At 45.7% G+C, this 26428-nt stretch overlaps 1 protein-coding gene across 1 annotated transcript; it reads right to left on the bottom strand.

Annotated features, from left to right (window-relative positions):
- Positions 1-4075: 4075 nt before the first annotated feature.
- On the bottom strand, positions 4076-26398 carry FXN (frataxin). Its single transcript, NM_001080727.1, has 5 exons — positions 26209-26398; positions 21562-21659; positions 16659-16779; positions 10132-10229; positions 4076-5068 (listed from the first exon to the last, which is right to left on the bottom strand). Exons 1-5 carry the CDS (start codon positions 26374-26376, stop codon positions 4900-4902), a joined length of 654 nt encoding a protein of 217 aa, NP_001074196.1. The 5' UTR covers positions 26377-26398; the 3' UTR covers positions 4076-4899.
- Between the last annotated feature and the right edge of the window lie 30 nt (positions 26399-26428).

The raw sequence follows: 26428 nt of genomic DNA, 5'->3' as shown, positions 1-26428 counted from the left end.
TGTGTATATAATATCAAGCCATCTGCAAATAGTGACAGTTTTACTTCTTCTTTTCTGATTCAGGTGCCTTTTGTTTTTTCTTGCCTAATTGTTTTGACTAGGACTTCTAATATTATGTTGAATTAAAGTGGTGAGAGTGGGCATCCTTCCCTTGATCCTTATCTTAAGGAAAAGCTCTCATGCATATGTTAGCTGTGGGCTTGTCATATATGGCCTTTATTATGTTGAGGTACATTTACCCTACCCCCAGTTTGTTGAAAGTTAAAACATTTTATCTTAATATATCCAGAGGAAATGGATCATGTGAGCTCAGATTGTTTCTGGAGCAAACATCAGGATATACGTGAGGTCAGTTTTTCAACTTCCCGAGGGGCCATTAGTTGGGATCTTTAAAATGTCATGACTAGGTAAAACCAAAAATTTGAAGCCATTTCTTACTTTAACAGTAGCTATATGCTGAAAGACAGTCATGAAGTCATAGTTTTGAATAGCAAGGAGAATTTATATGAAATTTCATACCTGTGCCTCTCCTTCCTCTTCTGGTATGTAGCTATTTTCATTTTCAAAAGATAAATCCATGCCAAGAATTCAACTGGATAAGACCTAAAATTACTTTAATCTCGGTGTGTACCGGAAGGTATGCTTTCTTTGGCAACCTTGTAGAGCCAAACCGTACAAACTTTACATTCATGAACAAGGTTCTATCATAAGAAACAGAAATGAGGCTTTTTAGAACATGGGGTCAAGTGTAGCTTGAGAAACATATTGTAAACCTATTATTTAATACAAACTATCAGACATAGGATGGCTTATTGGTTTTAGAAGCTATGCAGAAGATGGAGTGAAATATAAGTCCTATAGGGGTCAAGAAAAACTGTTCCAGGCAATTCAGAATCCATCACCAACATAACCAAAATAAGTGTTTTAACTGAGGTTGAGAGGAGGACTTTGGAGAAAAATCTCAAATTTATTATCTTTTAATTTTTATTTCTGGAATTTTTATTATTTTAAAAAATGAGTTAATTAATTTGGCTGAACTGGGTCTTAGTTGCCACATGTGGAATATTCAGTCTTCATAGTGGCATGTGAAATCTTTGGTTGCAACATGCAGGATTTTTTGTTGCGGCATTTAAATGCTCAGTTGCAGCATAGGGGGCCTGTTTCCCTGACCGGGGATCACACCGCAGGCCCTCTGCAGTGGAAGCGCAGAGTCTTAGCCACTGGGCCACCAGGGAAGTCTGGGACAAGCTCACATTTACATATACGATTCTGTTGTGTCATATGTTTGTCATATGTTTGCTTTGCATGTGGTCCAGGTGTCACAGGTTCGAGTCCCCATTTTACAGACCAGAAAACTGAGGCTCGTGTCAACAAACTAATAAGTGGCGGACTTTGGATAAAATTTTTTAAACTTTGATTAAAAAAAATTTCTTTTACATACCCCCATGCATCTCTGTATCTTCAGAAAGAGGTAAATAAATCATTCTGGATAGTTTTATTTTCCGGTGGCAAAGGGTCTCTTCACTCAGGAAGAGAGACATAAGAAAAAGCTTTCTAAAATTATGTAATATATTCTCCCCCCCCGCCCCGAACTTATACTGAACATTTACAATGTGTTCCTGAGAATCCATCCTTAATTTTTTAAAACATTTTTATTATCTATTTATTTTTGGTTGTGCTGGGTCTTGGTTGCTGCACGTGGGCTTTCTCTAGTAGCAAAGGTCAGGGGCCGCTCTAGCTACAGTGCATGGGCTTCTCATTGTGGTAGCCTCTCTTGATGCAAAGAGCTGACTCACTAGAAAAGACCCTGATGCTGGGCAAGACTGAAGGCAGGAGGAAAAGAGAACGACAGAGGATGAGATGGTTGGATGGCATCACCTACTCAGTGGACATGAGTTTGAGCAAACTCAGGGAGATGGTGAAGGACAGGGATGCCTGGTGTGCTGCAGTCCATGGGGCCGCAGAGTCAGACACGACTGAGCAACTGAATGACGACTCTTGTGGAGCACTTGCCCTAGGGAGCTTGAGCTTTAGGAATTCTGCCTTGTGGGTTTAGTTGCCCTGAGGCATATGGAATCTTCCATAGCCACAGATCTTCCTACATTGGCAGGAAGATTCTTAACCACTGGGCCACCAGGGAAGTCCAGAATCCGTCTTTAGTATGGGTGATGCAATAGATGAGATGGTGCTCCCAGGGTCTGAGGTATGAGGGGCACTGGCCCCATGTCCTGGTGCTTTTCCAGTTTGCTGGTCAGAGTGATTTTTATTCCTGTCCCCATTCTGTTCTTGTGCTTGCCGTCTTTTCACTGCCTTAAATGGCAATCTGCAAGAGTCTTAGGATCTAAATAATTAAACCAGGTAGAATTGTACATAAAGTAAAAGTAAATAGGCCTGAAACGATGTGCAAGGAAAAGCATTAAGAGCACAGTCCTCAATTTCTATTTTCCTGTTACCTCAGCCCAATTAAATACATCTTTAAATTTTATATTGTTTCCCAGGTAGGAGAGGGCACAACTTAACTGAGTTCCAGGTAAGTGAAGGACAATGAAACTTTCATTAGAAGCAAGAAACAGATACAAGTGTATACACAGACACACACAGACACACGATTTTATTTATTTTTTCACTGGCACTGACTTACCCGACTTAAAAATTTTCACTGGACTAAAAAATAACTGATTTTTAAAAAATGACTGTATTTTAAATACTCATTTAGCATTTGTCTGTATTGTTCTATTGTTGAGTTCTTTTTTCCCCCCACAAAGAATGTTTTTCGTTTTCCCTGTGCAAAAAGTCTTTGCTACATATTTGCATAAACTAGTCACTAATAAGTCTTTCTTTAGTAAGGGAGTAGCAGAACAAGAGCCTAACTTTGAGTTTTAATGTTCCCATGCCCTGGTTTCTGCATGTGTAAAATGCAAGGCTGTAACATTCAGATGGTGTAGCAGGCTGTCTGAGTCCACTAAGGCTGGGCAATAATACCAGAGACTCGATGGCTTATGAACATTTATTTCATAGTTCTGGCTGCCAGGAAGTCCATGATCAAGAGCAGACTGGGTGGCAGCTGAAGGCCTGCTTCCTGGTTCACAGACAGCTGTCTTCTCCCTGTGTCTGCACATGTTGCAAGGGACAAGGCAGCTCCCTGGTCTCTTGTAAAAGAGCACTAATCTCATTCATGAGGCCTGTGATTGGGGGTCAGGATCAACACCTAAACATGCTGCCTTCAGCATAGGCTTAGCCACTAATGGCACAATAAAAGATCATTATCTGAACATGAATTCAACTGAAATTCAAGTGGACCTAAACCCAAAACCATATACTCACTCTGCAGCTTATAAAAAGTGTCCACTGTCATCTCCTCTGCTAGAGGGAATTAAAGCTAGCCTGGAAAGCTGCCTGATGGGACTACTGCGTGTCTGACTTGGAAATCAACTCTGTTCTACCCAGTTTCATCCTCTCTGTTAAGGCGGGGACACAGAGGTCCAGAGAGTTTGAGAAACTTGCCCAGAGACAGACAACCTCTTTTGGGGCTGAGCCAAGTCTCAGCAACTAAACAAGGTGTAGGACCAGGGTTCCTTTCATTAACACCAAGATATTTTTGTTTGTTTGTTTTTAAAGAAAAGAAAGGTGCTTTAATTAGAAGAGCTGGCATTTAATTAGTAGATCTGTGTCCAGAGATCAAGTCCCAAGATTCTGCTCAGCCAGGACAGTTTTAATGGGAAAAATGGAGGGGGAAGCAGCTCAGTGAATCACCGAGGCAGGAGGCTCTGCATCTCCACTCAGTGCAGACTGCCTGGCTTTCTTGTCAGAGTTATCTTGTCTGAGTGATCTGCCTGCAGGATTGCTTTGGGGGAACTTTTGGGTGTAGAGAGCTAGTCTGACTTCTTTTTATCTAAGAAAAGAATCAACAGGTTAGACAAAGCATGGTGTACATTCAGGAGAGCAAAGCTCAGGAGTTATTTTCATTTGCTTAATGATCACATTCTTACAATTAGGTTCTTTTAAGGTAGGAGGGGAATAGAAATGGGGAAATAGGACAAGGGTGTGGAATTAAAAATTATTGACAACCTAAAAGTTGAGAGTTAAGTTTTATTTTGCTACACCAACATCTTTTCATTTGTGTGGGCTTTCACAGTTTGCCAAGCACCTCCTTAGCTCCATTGACCTCGTTTATTATACTATATCCAGGAGATTAGGGAGATGTTCCCTGCCCCCTGGTCTTTGGGAGACTTTTTGCATACTCAGACCTATGTTTCAATAGCTTATTCTATACCGATCCTTAAAAAATATGTATACACACATGTAAATGTGTATGTACATCTATATGCGCATATGGAAGACACTTCGTGTGTTGCCCCATCACACCCTGGGTCACAAAGCACAAAGAGAAAATAGTCTTCATTTGACAGTTCCCGAGTTGCCACTGATGCTTCAGTACTAAAGGGCTTAGATGTGTTTACACTTTCAAGAGGAGGAGGAACATTTTAGGCTTCCCTTTAATAAGTCTCATTTTGAGATAGTATGATGAGGTTGGCCAAATATTCTTCATGCAGTTTTTGTGGTAAGTCCTTCAAAGAATGAATGGTCAAGCCCATTTATTTCTCCTCCTAGAATTTATCCTTCCTGTTTTTCTTAGTTGTGAGGTTATATATAAAGGTATGGGCATACAGACATTATGAAACATAAGGCTATCACGTGAGGCAGGAAATCAGACAAAACATTCAAAAAAACTCCATGGAAATTAAAAATCTAAACTCAGGGGGCAGGGTGGAAGGCGACACAGTCTTTTCACAGAGCTGTTACATACAATGCAACTGTCCTCAAATGCAGGAATGGAAAAAGCTAGCCATTCAGCTGCAGAACAAGGCTGGGGTCTTGGCTTTAGAGCTTTTCACGTCTTTAGCACTGGGCTGGGCAGCAAGTGTCTTTTCCAGAGTAGGCCAGAGCAGATAAGTCCAGCTTGGTCTTTAAGGCTTGAGTCAGCTCTGTGGCCAGCAACTCGTGGAGGGACACGCCATCGTGGGAATATACCCAGTTTCTCCCAGTCCAGTCGTAACGCTTGGGGCCGCTACAAGACGAAACACAGAGTAAGTTCACAGCAACTGCGCTTCCAAAGAAACTGTCACCAAGAAGCTGACTGTAGTGAAGAACTAAAAAGTAATAAACAAGACATGTATTTGACTTCTTGTCTTAGGCTTGATTTAATATATCTGAGTCATTTTGCCGTACACCTGAAACGAACACAACATTGTGAAACCAACTCTAATTTTAAAAAAAGCAGAATTACATCATTATCCTCAAGAACAATTCATAGAACAATGCTCAAGACCTGAAAACATTTCAACCCTATTGACGAGTCTCCGTTTATCATATTCTGATCTTTTGCTTTTCCTATGATATGATATGCTATGATATCACATATGATAACCTGAAATGTCACTGACAGTTCGACAGTTCAGTCGCTCAGTTGTGTCCGACGACCCCATGAACCGCAGCATGTCAGGCCTCCCTGTCCAACACCAACTCCCGGAGTCCACCCAAACCCATGTCCATCAAGTCGTCCCCTTCTCCAACACCACAGTTCAAAAGCATCAATTCTTCAGCACTCAGCTGTCTTTATAGTCCAACTCTCACATCCATACATGGCTATGGAAAACCATAGCCTTGACTAGACGGACCTTTGTTGGCAAAGTAACGTCTCTGCTTTTTAATATGCTATCTAGGTTGGTCATAACTTTCCTTCCAAGGAGGAAGCGTCTTTTAATTTCACAGGCTGCAATCACCATCTGTGGTGATTTTGGAGCCCAGAAAAATAAAGTGAGCCACTGTTTCCACATCTATCTGCCATGAAATGATGGGACCGGATCTGAGTTCTCTGAATGTTGAGCTTTAAACCAACTTTTTCACTCTCCTCTTTCACTTTAATCAAGAGGCTCTTTAGTTCCTCTACACTTTCTGCCATAAGGGTGGTGTCATCTGCATATCTGAGGTTATTGATATTTCTCCCAGCAATCTTGATTCCAGCTTGTGCTTCCTGCAGCCCAGCATTTCTCATGATGTACTCTGCATATAAGTTAAATACGCAGGGTGACAATATACAGCCTTGACGTACTCCTTATCCTGTTTGGAACCAGTCTGTTGTTCCATGTCCAGTTCTAACTGTTGCTTCCTGACCTGCATACAGGTTTCTCAGGAGGCAGGTGAGGTGGTCTGGTATTCCCATCTCTTTCAGAATTTTCCTCAGTTTACTGTGATCCACACAGTCAAAGGCTTTGACATAGTCAATAAAGCAGAAATAGATGTTTTTCTGGAACTCTCTTGCTTTTTCGGTGATCCATTGGATGTTGGCAATCTGATCTCTGGTTCCTCTGCCTTTTCTAAAACCAGCTTGAACATCTGGAAGTTCACGGTTCACAAATTGCTGAAGCCTGGCTTGGAGAATTTTAAGCATTACTTTACTAGCATGTGAGATGAGTGCAATTGTGTGGTAGTTTGAGCATTCTTTGGCATTGCCTTTCTTTGGGACTGGACTGAAAACTGACCTTTTCCAGTCCTGTGGCCACTGCTGAGTTTTCCATATTTGCTGGCATATTGAGTGCAGCACTTTCACAGTGTCATCTTTCAGGATCTGAAATAGCTTAACTGGAATTCCATCACCTCCACTAGCTTTGTTTGTAGTGATGCTTCCTAAGGCCCACTTGACTTCACGTTCCAGGATGTCTGGCTCTAGGTGAGTGATCACACCATCGTGATTATCTGGGTCATGAAGATCTTCTTTGTACAGTTCTTCTGTGTATTCTTGTCACCTCTTCTTAATATCTTCTGCTTCTGTTAGGTCCATACCATTTCTGTCCTTTATTGAGTGCATCTTTGCATGAAATGTTCCCTTGGTATCTCTAATCTTTCCCATTCTATTGTTTTCCTCGATTTCTTTACATTTATCGCTGAGGAAGGCTTTCTTATCTCTCCTTGCTATTCTTTGGAACTCTGCATTCAAATGGGTATATCTTTCCTTTTCTCCTTTGCTTTTCACTTCCCGTCTTTTCACAGCTATTTGTAAGGCCTCCTCAGACAGCCATTTTGCTTTTTTGCATTTCTTTTTCTTGGGGATGGTCTTGATTCCTATCTGCTATACAATGTCACGAACCTCTATCCGTAGTTCATCAGGCATTCTGTCTATCAGATCTAGTCTCTTAAATCTATTTCTCACTTCCACTGTATAGTCATTAGGGATTTGATTTAGGTCATACCTGAATGGTCTAGTGGTTTTCTCCACTTTCTTCAATTTCAATCTGAATTTGGCAATAAGGAGTTCATGATCTGAGCCACAGTCAGCTTCTGGTCTTGTTTTTGCTGACTGTATAGCGCTTCTCCGTCTTTGGCTGCAGAGGATATAATCAATCTGATTTCGGTGTCGACCATCTGGTGATATCCATGTGTATAGTCTGGTGATGTCCATGTGAAATATCAGGGCGGTGTCTTTTGGATGATGGCCATTCATGCACTACTGGCATGATCTGCCCCTTACCTATGTTATTATCATCATTTCAGTACATTTCATAACATTGGGCATCCACTATCTCTATCTAGTTTCAAAACATTTTCATCACCCAAAGGAAATTCCACATCCATTAAGCAGTTACTCCCTATTCACTCCTCTTCCCAGCTCCTGGTAACCGTCTCTACTGGTATTTTTAAGCAAAAACAATTTGCTTAATTCAATTTGAAATCCATGAAGGTGAGAGTCTGATGGGCTAGTTCATCCGTCTCAAGCTCATCTAGTGAACAAGAACAGCACATGCACTTCACGCTGGGAACACTGTGTCCGAGTGGCCCGTGTGACTAGGTTTCGCAGTGTCTGATTATTCCAGACCAACACAACCTGTGCCCATTAATTCCACTTCCTCCGGGTCTAGTGGAGGAGGGGACGTGCCCGCAACTGATGGCACTGCAGGGTGACACCTTGATGGAGGAAGGAGCAGAGGACACTGCAAGCCCACAGGAAGCAAGGGGCTGCCAAGTCCAGCTGCGCTCACGGGAGCTTCTCCAAAGTGCAGGACTGGGACAGCTTTGCCAGGGAGGAGGAAAGTTCAGAAGGGAAGTATGTTTTGAAGGTTACGAAAACATCAAGGATTTCTGTATTATCAACCAAAGGCACTTTCTTAATGGGATAAAAGGGACAAACCAAAAGCACTGGGCTTTTACCATGTACAAACAGCCAAACACACAGAGGCATAATAACCTGGACCAAAGCCAGAGAGCGTTTCCTTGGCTCTGGACTCTGATTTGCTGCCAGGATACCAGGCAAGCATGAGAACGCCCAGGCCCCTCCACACTGCCCAGGGCTCTGTGCTCAGCCAGGGACACCCAGCTGTCCACCCAGACCTCTCCTTTATTCCATCCTTTAACGTCTTCAAGCAAGGTACTGAGGCAAAGCCAGTGTTTCTTCTGACCTGAAACGTTGTCAGTTAAAAAGCCCCAGGACTTCCCTGGCAGTTCAGGGGTTAAGACTCTGTGCTTCTAATGCAGGGGGCATGGGTTTGATCCCTGGTCGGGGAACTAAGATCCCCCATGCCATAAAATAAAATAAAAAGCCCTATAATATCAGAAAAGCAGCCCTAGGAAAGGTTATTTTGGGCCAATGTGAAAAATTGAGTGGAAAATAACTTTTTTTTTTGAGGAACACAGTATTTTCATGATAGTAAAAGGCTATGTGGCATATTTTCTTTCCAGATTCTCATCGTGAATTAAAAAAAAAAAAAACAACTTAGGATTTCTCAAAATTTGTTATCATCCAGAAGTATATTTTTCTAAACATGCCTGAGGTAGGATCCTGTTGCTGGTAGGTGTGTCCAAATACGATAAGGACTTTTCAGTCTCAAGATACAACAAGAGGGAATTCTTTTAGTGGAGCCAGCACAGTTGGTTCTGGTGCTCTGCCTGCTATTTTCAAAGCCACTGATCCCCAAATCTGATGGCTGGATTTGTGGTCCACCCAGTTTCTCATCCTGATTCCTCTGGAGATGAAGGATAAGGCTGCAGCCCTCATGCATGGCCACAGGAAGGGTCGAGGTGGCTGTTTGAGACCAAAGAGAACAGGCTAATTGGCCCACACAGGGTAAAATCTCCCTCAACTTCAACTAAGTTAGATCTAAAAGCAAGACAGTCTGTGAATAAGCACCTGGCTAGAAATGAGTGATTCCTTGGAATTGGTTTTTCTTGAATGATAACATTCTTCCTAGATGAGGCTGGGATGAAGGAAGCCTAATGCTTGATTTAGTTTGAACAAAGAATCACACATTACAGCACCATAAACAGTACAATATTAACTACCTAAAAGTGATGTCAATGCTGAGGCAGGGAAGGAGTTAAACACTTTTCTTCAAAAAAATGGAAACACTGTGAGGCTTTCAAAGAATTCCAGGCTAGTTGTATCTGGGCCTTTCCCAATTCACAGTCTGAGTGTTCTCTTTGGAAGTGCTAATGAAGGAAGGACCAGGAAGGTTGTTCCGAGAGCTCTTTGTGGGCGTCTCTCCCTTCACTTTCTTACAACCACTTCAACAGCAGCTAGAGGGATGAGGGACCCTCTCTCCCTGCACATTCTCAGGCCTTGAAACGCAGCACAGAAGGTCTCCAAAACAATCTTTTATTCTGCTAGATTGAAAGCACATCAATGAAAAAGGTAGGAGGCATGGAATGCCCTGGAAGTACAGTTTAAAACACTCTCCAACCTCCACAGAGCACACAGCCCAGTTCTGCAAGTGGAATTCAACTAACTTTTAATTGAGGTGCTCAAAACAGACCAGAGGTCAAACTTTAACGTGCTTTGAAGACAAACTGCAACTTGTTCACATGCTGTAATAGCAAAGGTGGCTTTTTCATGGAGAAAAAATGGCAAGGTGGGTTCCGAAAATTCTTCACTTCCAATCTTGTTAATATCCTGATACCTGCTTATAGCAGCCACATAATCATCAGAGTAAACCTTCCTACTGAGCCTGAGACATGCTGAAGAACCTCAGGAAAGGTTGCCTTACATAGGTGCTAATACACGAGGGTGACCCTTCTTAAACAGTCTACCAGGTCATGTTTCAAACAAGCTAAACCCTGAGAGACTTTGACTTCCGGACTTACCTGGATGGTGAAGATAACCAGATTTGCTTGTTTGGAGTCTGCTTGTTGATCACGTAGGTTCCTAGATCTCCACCCAGTTTAACTGTTAGAACACCACTCTGGTGCATCAGGTGGAAAAAAGCATGAGGAAGTAAAACAAGACAGGGTTAATACTGTGTCATAGTTGCCTCCTCTTTTGTTATATCTCAATTCTGCATTTATACCAGGGCACAACATATGCCAAAAAGGAACTGTCTTTAATTTAGTTTTTGGAATTAGATCACGCAGAAAGAGCACTGCTCTTGGAATCAGATGATGATTAATCACAATGACACATATGTCAGAGTGTTTTCCCTCATTCCCTTTGAGGTGGACAAGGCAAAGAATATCCTTATTCCCCTCCTGAGGTAAGAAGACAGGAGTGTTCAGTGGCTCTACTGCAGCCGACAAATGAAAGGATCAGCATCCTGACTGCTGCCTTAGTTTCTCAACGACGGGCCAGAACATATTAGAGACATTAAAAGACATAGGCACCAACTCTACTGCAGTCCCAGTCAGCACAAACGTCGGGCAGACCAAGTTCATGACCGAAGAAAGGAAGAAAAGGCAAGAGAGAAGGAAGCCATCCAGCCACCAGCTTTGCTGGTCTCAGAGCAGCAGCCTGAGCTCCGTTGGCAGAAGGCAGACCCTCTGCGCACCAGGGCTCTTATCCACTGCCCCCAACCCCCTCACGCCCCACCAAAGCAGCTCACAAGTTTCTCAGATGCCCCTCTCCAGCTTTATATTCCTCTCCGGAGCCTTGAATTCTTCAAAAGGCCGGTTGGTCTTATCTTTGCCCAATAAATGCTCATTTAAATTTGAAAACCCTCTTTCAACAAAGGAGCCTCTTACTCCTCAGGCCTGAGATCTCTCTAGACTGCACAGGATATTCAGGAAACAGCTCCACGGCTAAGCCTTGCTGCTCCCCAACCCCTGCAAGGCCCTCAGACAGGCAGCCTTTCAGAGTCCCTGTCCACCAACGGGTCCCCAGTGGTTCTTAGAATGTTTTGTGTTTGGTTTGCAAACACAAAGCGCTATTGAAAAGGTGGAGAGAGTGCCAATAATAATATAACTGATAGGCAGGGGATGGGGAGGACACTAGTGGGTTATATTTTTAATGATCTTTTTCCAATGAAAAAGAAATAAGCAAAATTATGGAGACGTTGGAAATATAAATGTTATAAACAAAATGAAGACATCCACAAAAATAGCATCTATTATTTTTCAGTACCTGCTCTGCACCAGGCACTGCTGGGCACTCTGTGTAAAACTGTTTACTCTACGATCACGATCATAACCATCGGGAGGTGGAAATCATTATCCCAGTTTTACAGATGAGGACAACAAAGGGAAAGGGTAACAAAGGAAACTTAGAAACTGGGAAAGCTGATCTCAAATCCAGGTCTGCTCCAGCCCAGAAGATGCTGTTCTTCCCACAACACGAAGTGCTCTCTCAGTCCTGTTAATCAGCGATATCAGCTCAGGTATCTGCTGCCAGTTCTTTTGTTTGTTTTTAATTTAGCTGTACTAGGTCTTCGTTATGGCATGCAGGGTCTAGTTCCCTGACCAGGGATCAAACCAGGCTCCTGCACTGGGAATGCAGAGTGCTGACCGGTGGGCCACCAGGGTGGTGTTCAGCTGCCAGTTTTAAAATGCAGGGCTATGATCACGCAAGTTTGCTTTAAATTTTCTTTTTTTTCCTTTGAAACCTATCTGTGTTATTTTGTTAGGACTATCTTTCACTTATATTTCAGTTTCTTACAACTGTATAATTTGGTAGTTTTTAGCATGTCACAGTGTTTTCATAAAGTGTGCAAACATCCTCACTGTGTAATTCCAGGCTATTTCTATCACCTCAAAAAGAAGGTCTGTACCCATCACAGTCACTCATTTCCCCGTCCATATATATAGTTTATGGCTTATTTTCCCATATAATAGACTCAAGGAATCAAGACATAATTTCTCCTGATTTTACCTATTTGCGGCCCTTAAATGCCCTGTTGTGACCCTACACCCAGGCGGTACATGATACAGCAGGAAAGGCAGGGGCTGGGTCTAGGAGTGCACAGTCTCACCAGCTTCCTTAGGACAACAGCTGCTCCGCCCCCTTCAGAGACAGTTCGCGGAGCGGGGGCTGATAGGAGAACTGAGGCGATTCTGGGAAGGTTACCCTGGCACCCCTCAGCTGGGACTATGGCCTGTGTGTTTTCCTCACTGTATCTGAGCTGCCAGCTTGCTCCTCACCTGCTCCTTCCCTCCACTACTTTAAGTCCCCTGAGGGCAGATTTGTCTTTTCATCCTAGCATTTTCAATATCTGTGCAAAAAACTGATGGATTTTTAAAAACCCAATGAGAGAACCAAGTGGATGATAATCAGGCGCTGTGATAACCCCTGGAACGTGAAGGGCAAGGTCACACAAGGCAACGCTCAACTACGCCCCCTCCTGTTCATTGTGCGCAATTAGAGTTTTCTACTGAGGTTTTTGAGTTGCCAAGTCGTGTCTGACTCTTTGCAACCCCATGAACTACAGCACGCCAGGCTTCCTTGTCCTTCACTATCTCCCAGAGCTTGCTCAAACTCATGTCCATCTAGTTGGTGATGCCATCCAACGATCTCATCCTCTGTCGCCTCTTTCTCCTCTTGCCCTCAATCTTTCCCATCATCAGGGTCTTTTTCCAAAGAGTTGGCTCTTTGCATCAGTTGGCCAAAGTACTGGAGCTTCAGCATCAGTTCTTCCAATAAATATTCAGGGTTGAGTTCCTTTAGGATTAACTGGTTCGATCTCCTTGCAGTCCAAGGGACTGTTAAGAGTCTTCTCCAACACCACAGTTGGAAAGCATCAATTCTTTGGCACTTAACCTTCTTTATGGTCCAACTCTCACATCCATATGTGACTACTGGAAAAACCATAGCTTTGACTAGATGGACCTTTATTAGCAAAGTGATGTCTTTGCTTTTTAATACGCTGACCAGATTTGTTATAACTTCTTCCATTTCCAAAGGAAACTAGCTGCATTACTGGTTCCCCAGGAATTCTTAATGCTTTTGGAACCGTCTACAAGTAACCCAGATAAAAGAGAGCTTTTTTTTGTACATTAATGTTATTCCTTAAGGAGCAATCTGAGTGTCTACTTAGGGAGAATGGGCAGATATCAATATGGGGCAATGGGGGAGAGAGGCAGTATTTAGCTCCTGACATCCAGACACTGACCAGTGGAAGCAGCCTCCAGTCATAAGAGGTGAGGCTTGATTCCGACTGGCAGCGTCAGTGGAAGCAAAAATAGTCATTTCCGTTGTTATAAGCTCATTTGTAGAAACAGACACATATGGGAATGGCATGTTGCATTAGGGGATTTCATCTATATGAATAGGCTTCCGTGGTGGCTCAGGGAAGCAGTAAAGAATCTGACTGCAATGTGGGAGACCCGGGTTTGATACCTGGGAGAAGGGAACGGCAACCCCCTCCAGTAGGCTTGCCTGGAGAATCCCATGGACAGAGGAGCCTGGCAGGCTACAGCCCATGGGGTCGCAAAGAGATGGACATGACTGAATGACTAACACACACCTATATGCGTGTGACTTCCCCCACTCCTAAAATGTACACTGACTTCCCCTTAAGGAATAAGAATAATGAATATACAGCGCTTTTACCTACATTGTTTCACTTAATCCTAAAATACACCTGGAGAAGAGGAGGTTACTGTTACTCACTTTACAGCTAAAGGACCTGTCCTCATGGTTAGATAATTCACTTAAGCATTCTAGGAAAAAAGTACAAATGCAGGATGCTAGGCCAGGCCCTCTGTCACCATATCCAATAAAGTGCTACCTCCGAGCAGGGGTGCATGACCTAGGACCCAGAGGTGGTCTTCAAGGCTCTGCAAACAGCACAGCCCTGGAAGCAGAAACTCCTAGGCATACACAGAAGTTTTTCTCAGGAGAGGATCCAGAGCAGTCAGATTCTCACAGGGTGTCCTGATCCCCAAATGGTTAAGAAGCCTCTGTCTATGGCAATAATATGCAGAAAACTCAGTGAATGAAGGGCATGGCAACCGGTAAATTCTATTTAAAGTGACTAAGAAGCTAGGGCTCCACCTGGAAAGAAAACAAAGGCAGCTTGGAGGTAACTCTAAATAGCATGGTGCTTGTCACAGTTTCCAGGGTCAAGTGCAGCGACTCCATGGTTACCTAGCCATGGGTGGGGCTTTGGCTCCTGCAGGCAGTTCCCTCTGATAACCATAACCAGTAAAGGATGAGGCCTGGACCCAGATACTGACAACCACATGACCTGCCCCACCCGGACAACACAAGAGCCACGAAGCTGCCCATGTCTCCCAGTCCACAGAAGGGAACAGAAGGGAACGGGTTTATCTAGAGTATTGCTTTCATTTGCCTATTTGGCCAGTAGCAAGTTGATAAAACAGTTCTATGTGCTGAGTGCCATCACTGAAAGTATGTAAAAGTAGGTGAGTCTCATTTCATTTATACAGTGAATCGACATTTCTTAAGTCCCTGCTATGTACCTGGCAATGTTCTAGGCATTGGGAGACCAGGAGTGGACAGTGTCCCAGCTGCCAAGGAGCTCACTGTAGCCATGGGAGCTGGTGTGTAAAGAGACAGTTACAGCAGAGGGTGTCAGTATCAAACTCAAGAGTGCTGGGCAAGGAGGGCTGGTGGTGTCTGCCTGGAGCATCTACGAGGCCTGCAGAGGAGGTGACATCTGACTCAGGGCAGGGAAAGGCTGTGCTCCAACCAACTAATGGTGTTACAGGTGCTCTACCATCTATAATGTAATGTCAACTAACTTATCTTATATGTGAAATACATAAGTTAGCACCTGGAGGACTCTGATCAGAAATTCACACCTGAGGTAGCCCAACAACAGAGGGAGCTACTAAATCTCTAGTATAGAGTGCATCTACACTAGAGATTTTCCTAATTAGCACATGATTTACTAGATATACTTCTTCCCTAGTGAGGAGAATGATACTCAAGACGCAGTGTATGGATCGGGTGGAAAAACTCAGGTGCCTCTTCCCTTGCACGAATGGGCAAGTGCAGCAGCTGAGCACTCTTCAGAGAGACCCTGTGAAGATAGGGAAGGCCCTGACCCCGCACTGAGCACAAGCTTTTGTTGCCTGCCTCGTGAGGGAAGCAGAATCCAGCTGCTACAATACTGGCACCTTCGCTTCTAATGAAACTGTCAAATAAAGTATTTGAGTCAAGCAGGGACATGCTTCACTAATCCTATAGGAACAGGTGGGGCGACTGCTTCTGTGGTGTCTCCAAGTGTGGCAGAACTTAGCCTGAGACTTGGTTTCCCTATAGTTACCGCACCTAGGAAGGAGGCTGGGGGAGATGAGACCTGTAGCTTCCCCTAGCTCTAATCATCCCACAGATGGGCAGGTTGGAGGGACCAGTCTGTAAGGGTTCCCTGGTATCTCTCCCTTCTGAGGCTGCCTGCATAAGCACGTCCACAGCCCAGCCTGAGCACTGCTGCATTTTCTGGTGCTGACAGCTTCCAACGAATCCACCTGGAAGGCATTTAATCCTTTCCTGCCCTGCCCCATTACCACCAAGTCCCTTACTGTCCTTACAACCAGGCTTGACACCTGCTCCATTTGATGGAGTCCTTTTTCTAGCCAGTACCCCCAACAGTAATATCCAATACCATTTCTATCACTTTAGCCTGACAGCTGGTTGTCCTAAATAATCCCATGATTTAATCCCAAATGCACACTTCATGACATTTCCTGGTATTAATTAATTGCTGTCAAGAGGATTAACTTCTGCAGGGGATTTGCTCCCACTGGTCAAAAAGAGCTGCTCCCTACGGCCTAGGCAATAATTCTCCATAAATCCAAAGGCTGACCCTAACTCAAGTCTGCCACCTGGTGGCCAGCTGATTCACACCAGCACTACCTGGGCTTCTAGGATCTGTTTAAGTTTCATCCAGCCCTGGATGAAGCATCTGGGGAGTTACTCTAAAAACTTCAAAAACCTCAATGCCTGGCTTGGGCCACAACCTAGACCAATCAAATATTCCTAGAGGTGGGACCCAAAGGTGCTCTTTAGAATCTCAGGTGAGCTTTTCAAAAACAGGCTTCCTAGGACTGCAGCCTGAATTTCCAGGAAGCGAGGCACATGTCTAGTCTGAATGCATCTTAGGCAATCTCTCACCCGGCTTAAGAACTAGCAGTCTAGCTCAGTGTTCTCCGTGCCTGCATGAGGAGGGCTGTCTTGCTACACAAACACATATGCCTGGCTTCCTTCCTGATTTACCTTCATAGGTATTGAGTGAAGGTTCAAAGTCTGTATTTTCAGGAAAAATGAGGGCTCAGAGAGGCTGAGTGACTTGCCTGAGGTCACAAGACTGGTGCAGCTGAAACCAGAACTCCAGTCTTTTGGCCCCATCCATAACTGCATGCTACTGGAAAGGAATTCTCTATCTCAGTGAGCTAAAATTCTTAGGGAGGATACAGAAGAATGAAGAGAAGAAAAGAGGTACCCCAAAGGAGACATCATAGTCTTCAAACGTGTATGGTTTGTCTGCAAGATCTTCAAAAAACTCTGCTAAGGAGTCCAGTGTCTCCTCGGCCAGTCTTTCATAGGTGGTATCGTCCAAAGTGCTGCAGGGGGAAGAGAAACAACGCCAATCATGCGATCACCAAACTGCTGCATTTTATTAGCATCAATTGATATTTATTTTTTACTTAAATTTTTTAAATAGATGGAAAATATCTAACATATACAGAGTAAAAATTTAAAGAGCATGAAAGAATTTAGAGAAGTCAGTCTTTCTTCCCAAACAGGCTAAACTATGATGAGCAATCTTCTGTATCCTTTTAGTCACCCCCTACACTGTAGCCCACCAGGCTCCACTGTACATGGAATTCTCCAGGCAAGAGTACGGTAGTGGGTTGCCATTCTCTTCTCCAGGGGATCTCTCTGACCCAGGGATTGAACTCCTGCACTGCACACCAATTCTTTACCATCTGAGTCACCAGGGAAGCCCAACATATACAGAGTAAAAATTTAAAAAGCATGAAAAAAGTAAGCCTTTCTTCCCAGACAGGCAATCTGTGTATGAGCAAGCTCTTCTGTATCCTTCTAGAATTTTTATATATTTTTTAATATACAAATGAAGCACCTTGCAGTTTTCATTTCATATGTCTTAGACATTGTTCCATATTAGCACGTATGGGTTTTCACAGTATTTTATCTTATGTTATTCATTCAGCTTGTCCCTTTCAACTGGCCATTGAGGTTGTTTCCATTGCTTTTGTTATTAACATTTGTTGGGCAAATCACAAAGTGGGAGAAAATACTTGCATTCCATATATCTGAAAAAGGACTTATTTCCAGGACATGTAAAGAACTCTTACAAATCAATAAGAAAACCCAACAGGAAAATACGCAAAATATTTGAACAGGTTTCATTAAAAAAAAAAAAAGATATCCAAATGGTCAATGAACATATGCAAAGGTGCTCAACCTTGCTAATCTTCAGGAAAATGAAAATTAAAAAACCACAATGAGATATCACCAGAACGGTTAAAACGAAAGAGAGAATATGAAGAGTCGGTCAGGAAGTGCAGTAACCAGAGCGTTCAGATACTGCTGATGGGCAAATAAATTAGACAAGCATTTTGGAAAACTATTGATACTTCTACAAGAGTTGAATACATTCAGGTGCTGTGACCATCAATTCCACTCTTGGGTATATACTCAACAGAAATGCATACCCAGGTTCATCAAGAGACACGCACCACGCTAGAATGTTCACAGCAGAACTATCCATTAGCCCAAATTAGAGGCTGCCCAAGTATCCAGACATAATACAGTAGATAAATAAACTGTGATACCTTCAAACCATGAAACACTACAGTGCAAGACAGAATTGTCTACAAAAATAACAATATGGATGAATCCCACAATAAATGGTGACTGAAAGAAGCCACACACAGACATACTTATTCTTAATACCATTTATATAAATTTAAAAGGCAGGCAAAACTAATCCATGTTATTTGAAATCAGAATGGTAGCTACTCTGGGACAAAGAGGGGTTAATAATTAGAAGTGAGCAGAAGGCCTGCTCTCAAGGGGTTGGTAACATTCTATTTCTTGAGCTAGTTCTTGAGTTACATGGTATGTTCAGTTTTTAAAAATTTATCAAGCTGAATACTTGAAGATATTCTATATAGATATTATTTTTTAATTAAAAAAATGCTATAAATCTATAGACACAGAAAGTGGTTGTCTGGGGCAAGGAGGAATGAGGAGTGATTACTAATGGCTATGGAGTCTCTTTTTGGAGTGATGAAATTGTTCTGGAATTAGATAGTGGTAAAAATTGCATAATTTTGTGAGGATACTAAAAACCACTGAACGGTACATTTTACTTTATATATATATTGGTTGGCTGGGTTTTTGTTTTGTTTCTGGCTGTACCAGGTCTTAGCTGCATCACAAGGGGGATCTTCATCGCCTCGTGCGGGCTTAGTTGTGGCGTGGTGGGATTCTAGTTCCTTGACCAGGGATCAAATCTGAGCTCTCTGCATTGGGCACAGAGAGTCTTAACTACTGGACTATAAGGGAAGTCCCAGTGGTACATTTTTAAATGGTGAATTTTATGGTATGTAAATTATGACAATGAAAACTGCCAGAAACCTCCCTGTATAGAATGTATCTATAGGTTACAAGAGGTGTCTTGGAAAACTCCATCACTGGAGAGTTTCTAGGAGGCCCAAAGTAAGACATTCCATGGACTGTAGCCCATCAAGCTCCTCTGTCCATGGGATTCTCCAGGCAAGAATACTGGAGTGGGTTGTCATTCCCTTCTCCAGGGGATCTTCCCAACCCAGGAATTGGACCCGGGTCTTCCACATTGCAGTCAGATCCTTTACTGTCTGAGCCACCAGGGAAGCCTGTGCATATAGGTGAAATCCCCTAACTCAACATGTCATTCCTGTGTGTGTCTGTTTCACCCACCTCAAGGGCACAATGTGCGGAAGGCTACGGGGCTGAGTGGTGGGCCTGGGGGGCGGGTGTTGGGCATTTCCCTCTCCCCCTCCTCAGTTAACGCTGATCAAGGGACATCTGAAGAGAAGCAGGACAGACTGATAGGTGCCCAGAGGAGCTTGGGGAACATAAAGACACACCTGACTCAGGCATAAAGCCCAAAGTCAAGAGCTTAGCAGGTGTTATCTGGCAGTGGCAGGTGGGTCATGGCAAAAGCGGGCTGCCCTACACATGGCAGGTCAAGGTACGCTTCCCAGAGGCCAGAAGTAGACCCTGAAGAAGGGAGCTAGGCATGGAGCGTCTGCCAAGGTCCCACCCAACCTCAGAGGGCTGTCTGGAGGGATGGGGGGACAGTAGCAGAGAGTATGTGCAAGGAGGGGCTGGAAATGGTGCCCCCGAGGCGAAAACCTAACCCATGCAGACGTAGCACTTGTTCAGAGGCTGCAGGGAGGGCCCAACGACACAGACATGGGAGCCCGGAGCCTGGAGGTCCCTGTCAGCTGCTGCCTGTGATAACCTGGAAGGCCCATACTGTCCTGCAGAGCTGGAGCTCTGGTGACAGTTTAGGATGTTCCTGCGTGTGGGTGGCTCCCTGCTGCCGTTAGCTGATGAACACAGAAATGGTGAGCCAGGAGAAGACCAGCCGGTCTACGCTGGGGAGCTGGAAGCAGTGCCGAGATGGATGAGCCAAGGGGAGAAGCTAAAGCCTCTCATTAAGCCAAAATAGGGGACCTAATTCTGTTGCAAAAAGCAGGTTAAGAGTAGTCTTTAGTGTTATGACCTCAAGGAAAATGCTCTTAGGTTGAGACAGGTGGCTGTGGGAGTGAGGATGCCAAAAATAAGTCAGTTGGAGACTCCCATTCCAGGTGGGACTAGTGGAAAAGGACCCGCCTGCCAATGCAGGAGACGTAAGAGACGCAGGTTCAATCCCTGGGTCGGGAAGATCCCCTGGAGGAGGGCATGGCAACCCACTCCAGTATTCTTGCCTGGAGAATCCATGGACAGAGGAGCCTGGTGGGCTACAGTCCATAGGGTCGCAGAGTTGGACATGACTGAAGTGACTTAGCACATACAGGAGGCTCCAGGTGGCTGGTATGTGAGACTGACTAGGTCTTAAGAGATCAGATGCCTACTAGGTTTCTGAGAAAATCCTGTTATCAAAGAAAAATCAGTCTGGCCGAGTGGAGCCTTAGGACAGCCTGCAGAAACTGTTACTATCAGCAGGGAGAGGGCTGTGAAGACTGCTCACCCCCAGGAAGGACACGTTCCACTGCCTGTGTCCCCTGAGGCCATGGGGAGGGACAGCCAGTGAGGAGCCTTCTGGGGGCAGAACTGGGGTTTCTTAGAGGAATGTCCCCCACAACCAGGGTAGAGCTTGTCCCAGGGCAGCCCAGGGGGCTCCATTGCTGCCCTCTTCAAATAAAATGTCATCTTTTACTTGAACACGAGCTACTGATGTACTGGTTATCTTGCCCCTCTCCGTGTGTGTTTGTGTGTAGGTCGGAGAAGCCATTCCTAGACCTGGAGACAGGACTGCATGTCATCTGGCCATCTCGGCCTTCGAGGCAGATGAGGGACTGTGGGCCTGTGGTTGCGGCCCCAGGATGTGTGTAGAAGGTTACAGGGGCCGGGGCAGGGGTGGTGTCATGCAGATTCATAGAGGGCTGGGCTGCAGCAGCGCCCAGCAGCTTTCCCCCAGAACCCATCACCTCTTCCCTCCAGGACACCCACTAGACTACCTTACTGGCCTCCCCTCCTCTTAGCTGGGGCCCTGGGACCAAGTCCTTCCCACTAAAATGTGAGTGAGGGACAAACACCACTGCTGGGCCTGCCATGCTCTCGTCCATTTCTGTGGAGTGTACCGTGGATGGGATGACCCAGGCTTGACCGGCAGAGGGCAGATGGTGCAGATAGGAGACAGGAAGGTGGAGGGAGTCCGGCTCTCTGAACCATTTCACAGAGGTACGGCCACCCTGCTCCCACAGAGAAGGGGGCCTGCTTGGAGCCATTTCAATTTGGGGTCTACTTGTTACTGAAACTTGGCCGGCCCTAAAGACTAAGATATCAAAGAGAATAACAAAACTCTGGGAACAACCTCAATGTCCAGCAATAGGGAATGCGTTAAATGAATCATGGCACATCCATACAACTTAGAACTATTTCACTAAACATAGTACAGTGGATAGTTAGTGATGTGGGAAGATGCTTATGAGCGCTACTTCTTAGGGAGAAGACAGGTTTTCTGTGGGATGGGTTTTGAGGTTTTTGTTGTTAAAAAAAAGTGAAAGGAAAGAAAAAGACAAGTATATGTATGTGTGCATATGTTATACATGGAGGGGTGGTGGAAGGAAGAAGTGATCTCTGACATGCAAGATGCTTTGTCTTACCCAGCATCACCCAAAGTTCCCGCTGTCCTCAAATTTATCCAGCAGACACTTTGCTTTTTGACATCCAGGGTCTGGTTGAGGCAGCGGAGGCTCAAGCTCTAAAAGCCAAAGTGAAGAACATTACCATTTTCCAATACATTACAGTCCATTAATGCGCAGTTTAAATATTATTATGGGTACACTCAGGAGTAACCAGGTTAAAGTTTTTCAGACTATTTCTTCCTCGGCAATTTTTTTGTCTTCTTTTGGTGCAATACACTGCACTAGCCCAGGCTCTCTCCCCAACGCAGGCTGTGCTCCCCAACGCAGTAGCCACTCACTACATGCACCTATTCAAATGTAAATTTACTGAAGTAAGATCAAAATTGCAAAGTCAATTCCCCGGTCTCATTAGCTACCTGTGGGGTGTCGTGTGGCACAGACTCAGGACATACCTACCATCACCGGAAGTGCTGCTGGCTGGGATGGGGTGGTGAACAAAGACGGGGTGAGGAGTGTCAGCAAAGTCTTAGAATGTGACTAAAAGGAGCAAGCACAAATGGCTGGATGGCCAGGATGTAGCTGCAGACTGCTGCCTGACAGATCTTAATAACACCATCTGCAGGGGACACTGTGACACACTGATTTCTTTCAATACCTAACTACTTCCTCTGAGCAGTGGGGTCTGAGCTATGACCAGCCGGAGAGCTGTCAGAGGGGATGGAGGCTCGAAAGGAGAGAGAAGTGGTCCAGCAGAATGGAGAGGCGGCAGGGGAGTGATGGAGAGGCGGGCTGCAGGGCTTCATCTGGGGGAGACGCCGAGGGGCCTGCAGAGCTTGGCGGCAAGGTTCACCTTCTCCAAAGGGCACCGTGGCTGCCACCAAGAGGAGGGGACAGAGGCTGTGGTTACTCTCTTGGGCCATCGGGGCCCTGGGCAAGCTGGGAAAGACTAAGGCTGAGACGTGAGGGGAGGAGGAGGAGGAAATGGGGGTGTAGGACACAGATGGCCATTTAAAAACATTGGCTTTGAAGAAGTGAGAGAGTGGCTGTGAAAAGCACAGTGTCCCACAGCATGTTCTGGAGTGTTCACCATCAACTGGGTGGTGATCCCAGACTTTAGAGAAGGGACTCATTTAGTCCTCATTGCCCGCCTAGGAGGAAAGTGTTGTACTGTGACAGTCGTCATTCATGATAGAGATGCCCTGTAAAGTTGGTGGATGAGCGAGTTGCTCCTGAGGGAAATACGGAGAGGTTCCTGTGAGCCTCTGGACTCGTTTTCACCAAATGATCAAGGCACAACCTGGTTTTACACGTGTTTCTGTTTAAAGACGCCTCTATCATATATGTTGTCGATTCACTGACCCTGGACTCACAGCCAACAGCACTAAAACTCACGTTTTGAACAAAGCTTACCCAGCCCGCCTGTTTCCTCCCTAAGGTCCCTCACAGCCTTCCTGCACAGAGCAACCAGACAGCACTATGCTTGGGGCCACTTTAAACAGTGAAATCAACCAGGAAAAAAAAAAAAAGCACAAAACTGTGCCACAAAACTAAACCATGAAGAACATGCCCAGACAGACTGTGCAAAAGACCCTCGTTTCCAGTGTGGGAGCTGAAACAAGAGGGCAGGGCCTGCTGTGACCTCAGCCAGGGTCATGCGAGTGTGGGTGACTCAGGCTTTCTGCTGCTCTGCGCACATCCTAGCATGACCCTGAAAGGGCCTTGAGTATTGATTTTGGGGTTACAGATACACCACAGTGAGGAGGTGGGTGCACAAGTACAGGATCCAGGAATGAGGAGGGTCGACTGTACTTGTATTTTACAGACGAGGAATTTGAGGCACGGCAGGGTCACTTGCCTAAGTCACACAAACACACAGATACAAAGCAGGGGAGCTGGGATCTGAACCCATGCTGTCTGGCCCCAAGGTCCTGGCCCCAAAGGCAAGAATCGCATCCTGGGAACGATACAGGGCTCGAAACACAGAGGGGAGGGCTTTGAGAACTCGGGGCTCACGTCAGTCAGTTTTCCCTTCTCTCGTGGATCTCGGCCTCTCAAATCCTAGCTGTCTTAGTCCGTCTGCTACCTTCACACACAGTGTTTCTCTTTTGTCCTTTAATTGTATATCTTCGATGGTTCTGATTGGAGAGCTAGTCTCAAGCAAGGTACTCATTCACAGCCAGAATAGAAGACTTTATTCAGCTGTTTTTTTTTAAGTTTCTTTTTTTTTTAAATGAATGAATTAAAATTTGGCGATGTCAGGTCTTAGTTGCAGCATGTGGAGCCTTCGTGTTGTGTCACACAAGATCTTTCGTTGTAGCACGCGGGCTCTCTAGTTGTGGCAAGTAGGCTCAGTTGCTCCACAGCATGTGGGATCTTAGTTCCGTCACCAAGGATTGAACCCATGTCCCCTCCATTGCAAGGCGGATTCTTAACCAATGGACCGCCAGGGAAGTCCCTATTCAGCTGATTGTAATCACAAGGGAACAGTTGCCAAAGACCCCCTCCATCATCTCCTACCTGCTTCTCCCTAATCTAACATTCTCTGTGGTGGTGGTGGTGTAGTCACTAATTTGTGTCCAATAGTCCGCCAGGCTCCTCTGTCCATGGGATTTTCCAGGAAAGAAGACTGGACGAGGTAGCCATTTCCTTCTCCAAGGGTTCTTCCCGACCCAGGGATCAAACCCAGGTCTCCTGCATTGCAGATTCTTTACCGAATGAGCGATCAGGGAAGCCCGACATTCCCTGGATAACTGCTTAACCTTTCAGACCTCTACTTCCTCCTCTGAAGGCAGCAGTCATGGACTGCAATACCCCAAACTTGGGGCCTGATGGTGATCAATCAGTTTGTTTTGAAGCATGTCAGGACAGTGTGGAGAGAGAGGACCTCAGGGGAGAAATCTGGCCTTTGCTAAGGAAGAAGCTGCCCCACTCTGATTGTGGGCTGCAGATGGACTTCAGGGTGGGCAGGGCTCTGTTATAAGAGCGCCCCCTTAAGCCCCCCGAGGCCAACCCTCCTGCTGCCAAGGTTACCTGGAGCCCCTGGACTGTGTGTCTGTGGCAGGTCTGCCCACTCGAGTGTCCAGGGCTCAGTGACTTCGTGAGCTCGGTACAAGGCCGGCTAAGGGGAGACGCTGCAGGAAATACTAGGTAGTTCCACAGGCTCCAGCTCAGACCCTGGACATGACCCAACCTAGGCCACTCTGGTGAGGCTTGGCCTGATGGCCAGCAGGGAGGCTAGCCCAGGGTCCCCTTGTCACCCTGGGCTATGGCAAACCGAAAGCTTGAAGAGTGAGTCAGTTCTCATCCACTTCTGGGAGGACAAACGGGCACAACCACTCTTGGCATCAAATGAGTTGAGTATCTGCTGGCTCCTCACTCAGCAAGGCCAGCCTGAGGACTTCACCCAAGACAAGACTCTGTTCACACACACAGAAACGCCCACTGCAGCACCATGCCAGGCAAGAGCAGCACAGAAGGAACAGGGTGATGAACATGTGCATTCTGTAGAAGGGGCACCTGTGACCAGCGTGGTCCTGACTGCCTGGTTTTCCTGAGAAGAGAAGTCAGTGATTCCAACTTTGAGCGTAGGCAACCAATCCCAGGGATATCTCCAACACAGTCAAATAGCACACCTCAGTGGAAGGGTTAAGCCTAAAGTCAACTTCCAGAGCTCCATGAACAATTTGAATTGGATTTCACCTGCCCTTTCACTACCCACAGTCCATCCAGTGGACCAGCCACTCAGAGCTGATCTCTGCCTGCCTGCCTTCCCGCCTTTGCCCATTCAGTTCTCTCCTGAAGGCCGCTCACCACCTCCTGCTATCTGCAGACCCTGATTAAACATCACCTCTATCCTCCCGTGTAACCTCCTTAATCCCATAGTCCTTTGGGCTTCCAAGTCGTGGAGTAACTGGGTCAGGCATTTCTTTGTAACCCGGGGGAGAGAAGTGAAATTAAGTGCTTAAGACTTTATATATGTTAATTAAACCTATGCCAGCGGTAATCTCTTCCCAGAAAAACAAGCCAGGCCTCAGAGGGGTTCCGCCATCCCTCGAGGTACCTCTGCTGAGTCCAGGAGCCAGAATTTGGAACCCAGGCCCGATCCAAAAAGCCCTGCTGCTCTAGCTGCAGTGCTCCGCAACTCTGACATCTTCACCTCGCTAGATGAAAGCATTTCGTTCATAAAAGCCCATGCTTGAAAGCATCGCTCTGATAGTACACATTTATATCATTATATTGATATATACACTATTTGACTTAAGTAGTTCTATATTCATAGCATGCTAATATTATACATAGAATACTTATATGTATATTATAGTACCTAGCATATATTATTACTTAAATTTAAGTTCTCGAAAAGAGCAGTGACAAGCTTAGAACTATCACTGGCCCCTAAGAGTCAGTCCCCGCCCACCTTTCCTGCTTTTCCCGCAATTGCACCGCAGGATACAATCGCCCTTTTTCTCAAGAAAGCGGAAAACAGTGCAAAAGTAACCGGGAGAAACGGAGACTGGGCACTGCTCAGCCGCGCGCCGCCGCACTTTCCCCGCCCAAGCGCGGCCCCGCCGGAGCTGGGGCGAGTGCGCTTGTCCGGCGCGTCCTCGGCGTGCGCGGCCTCCCTCCCGGCGTGCGGCCTGCGCAGCTGCCGGCGCGGATACTTACGGACTGGCTACGCGCCGGGGCCTTGGCGGTTCCGATTCGCAGGCCCGGGAGGCCGGAGAGCGAGAGGTCCTTCGCCGGCCGCGGGGCCCCGGCACGGGTAGGGGCAAAGCCCGGGAGCGCGGAGCGGGGCAGGAAACTGGCAACCGAGCGGCGCCCGAGCGTCCACATGCTCTTTGTGATCTGCGGCGGCTCCGCCCTCCTGCTCGGGAAATGGCGAGCG

The sequence above is a fragment of the Bos taurus genome, chromosome 8 (assembly GCF_002263795.3).
Source record: "Bos taurus isolate L1 Dominette 01449 registration number 42190680 breed Hereford chromosome 8, ARS-UCD2.0, whole genome shotgun sequence".
NCBI lineage: Eukaryota > Metazoa > Chordata > Mammalia > Artiodactyla > Bovidae > Bos > Bos taurus.
The sequence above is the reverse complement of the archived record's forward strand: the minus strand, read 5'-3'. Positions and strand labels throughout refer to the sequence as shown.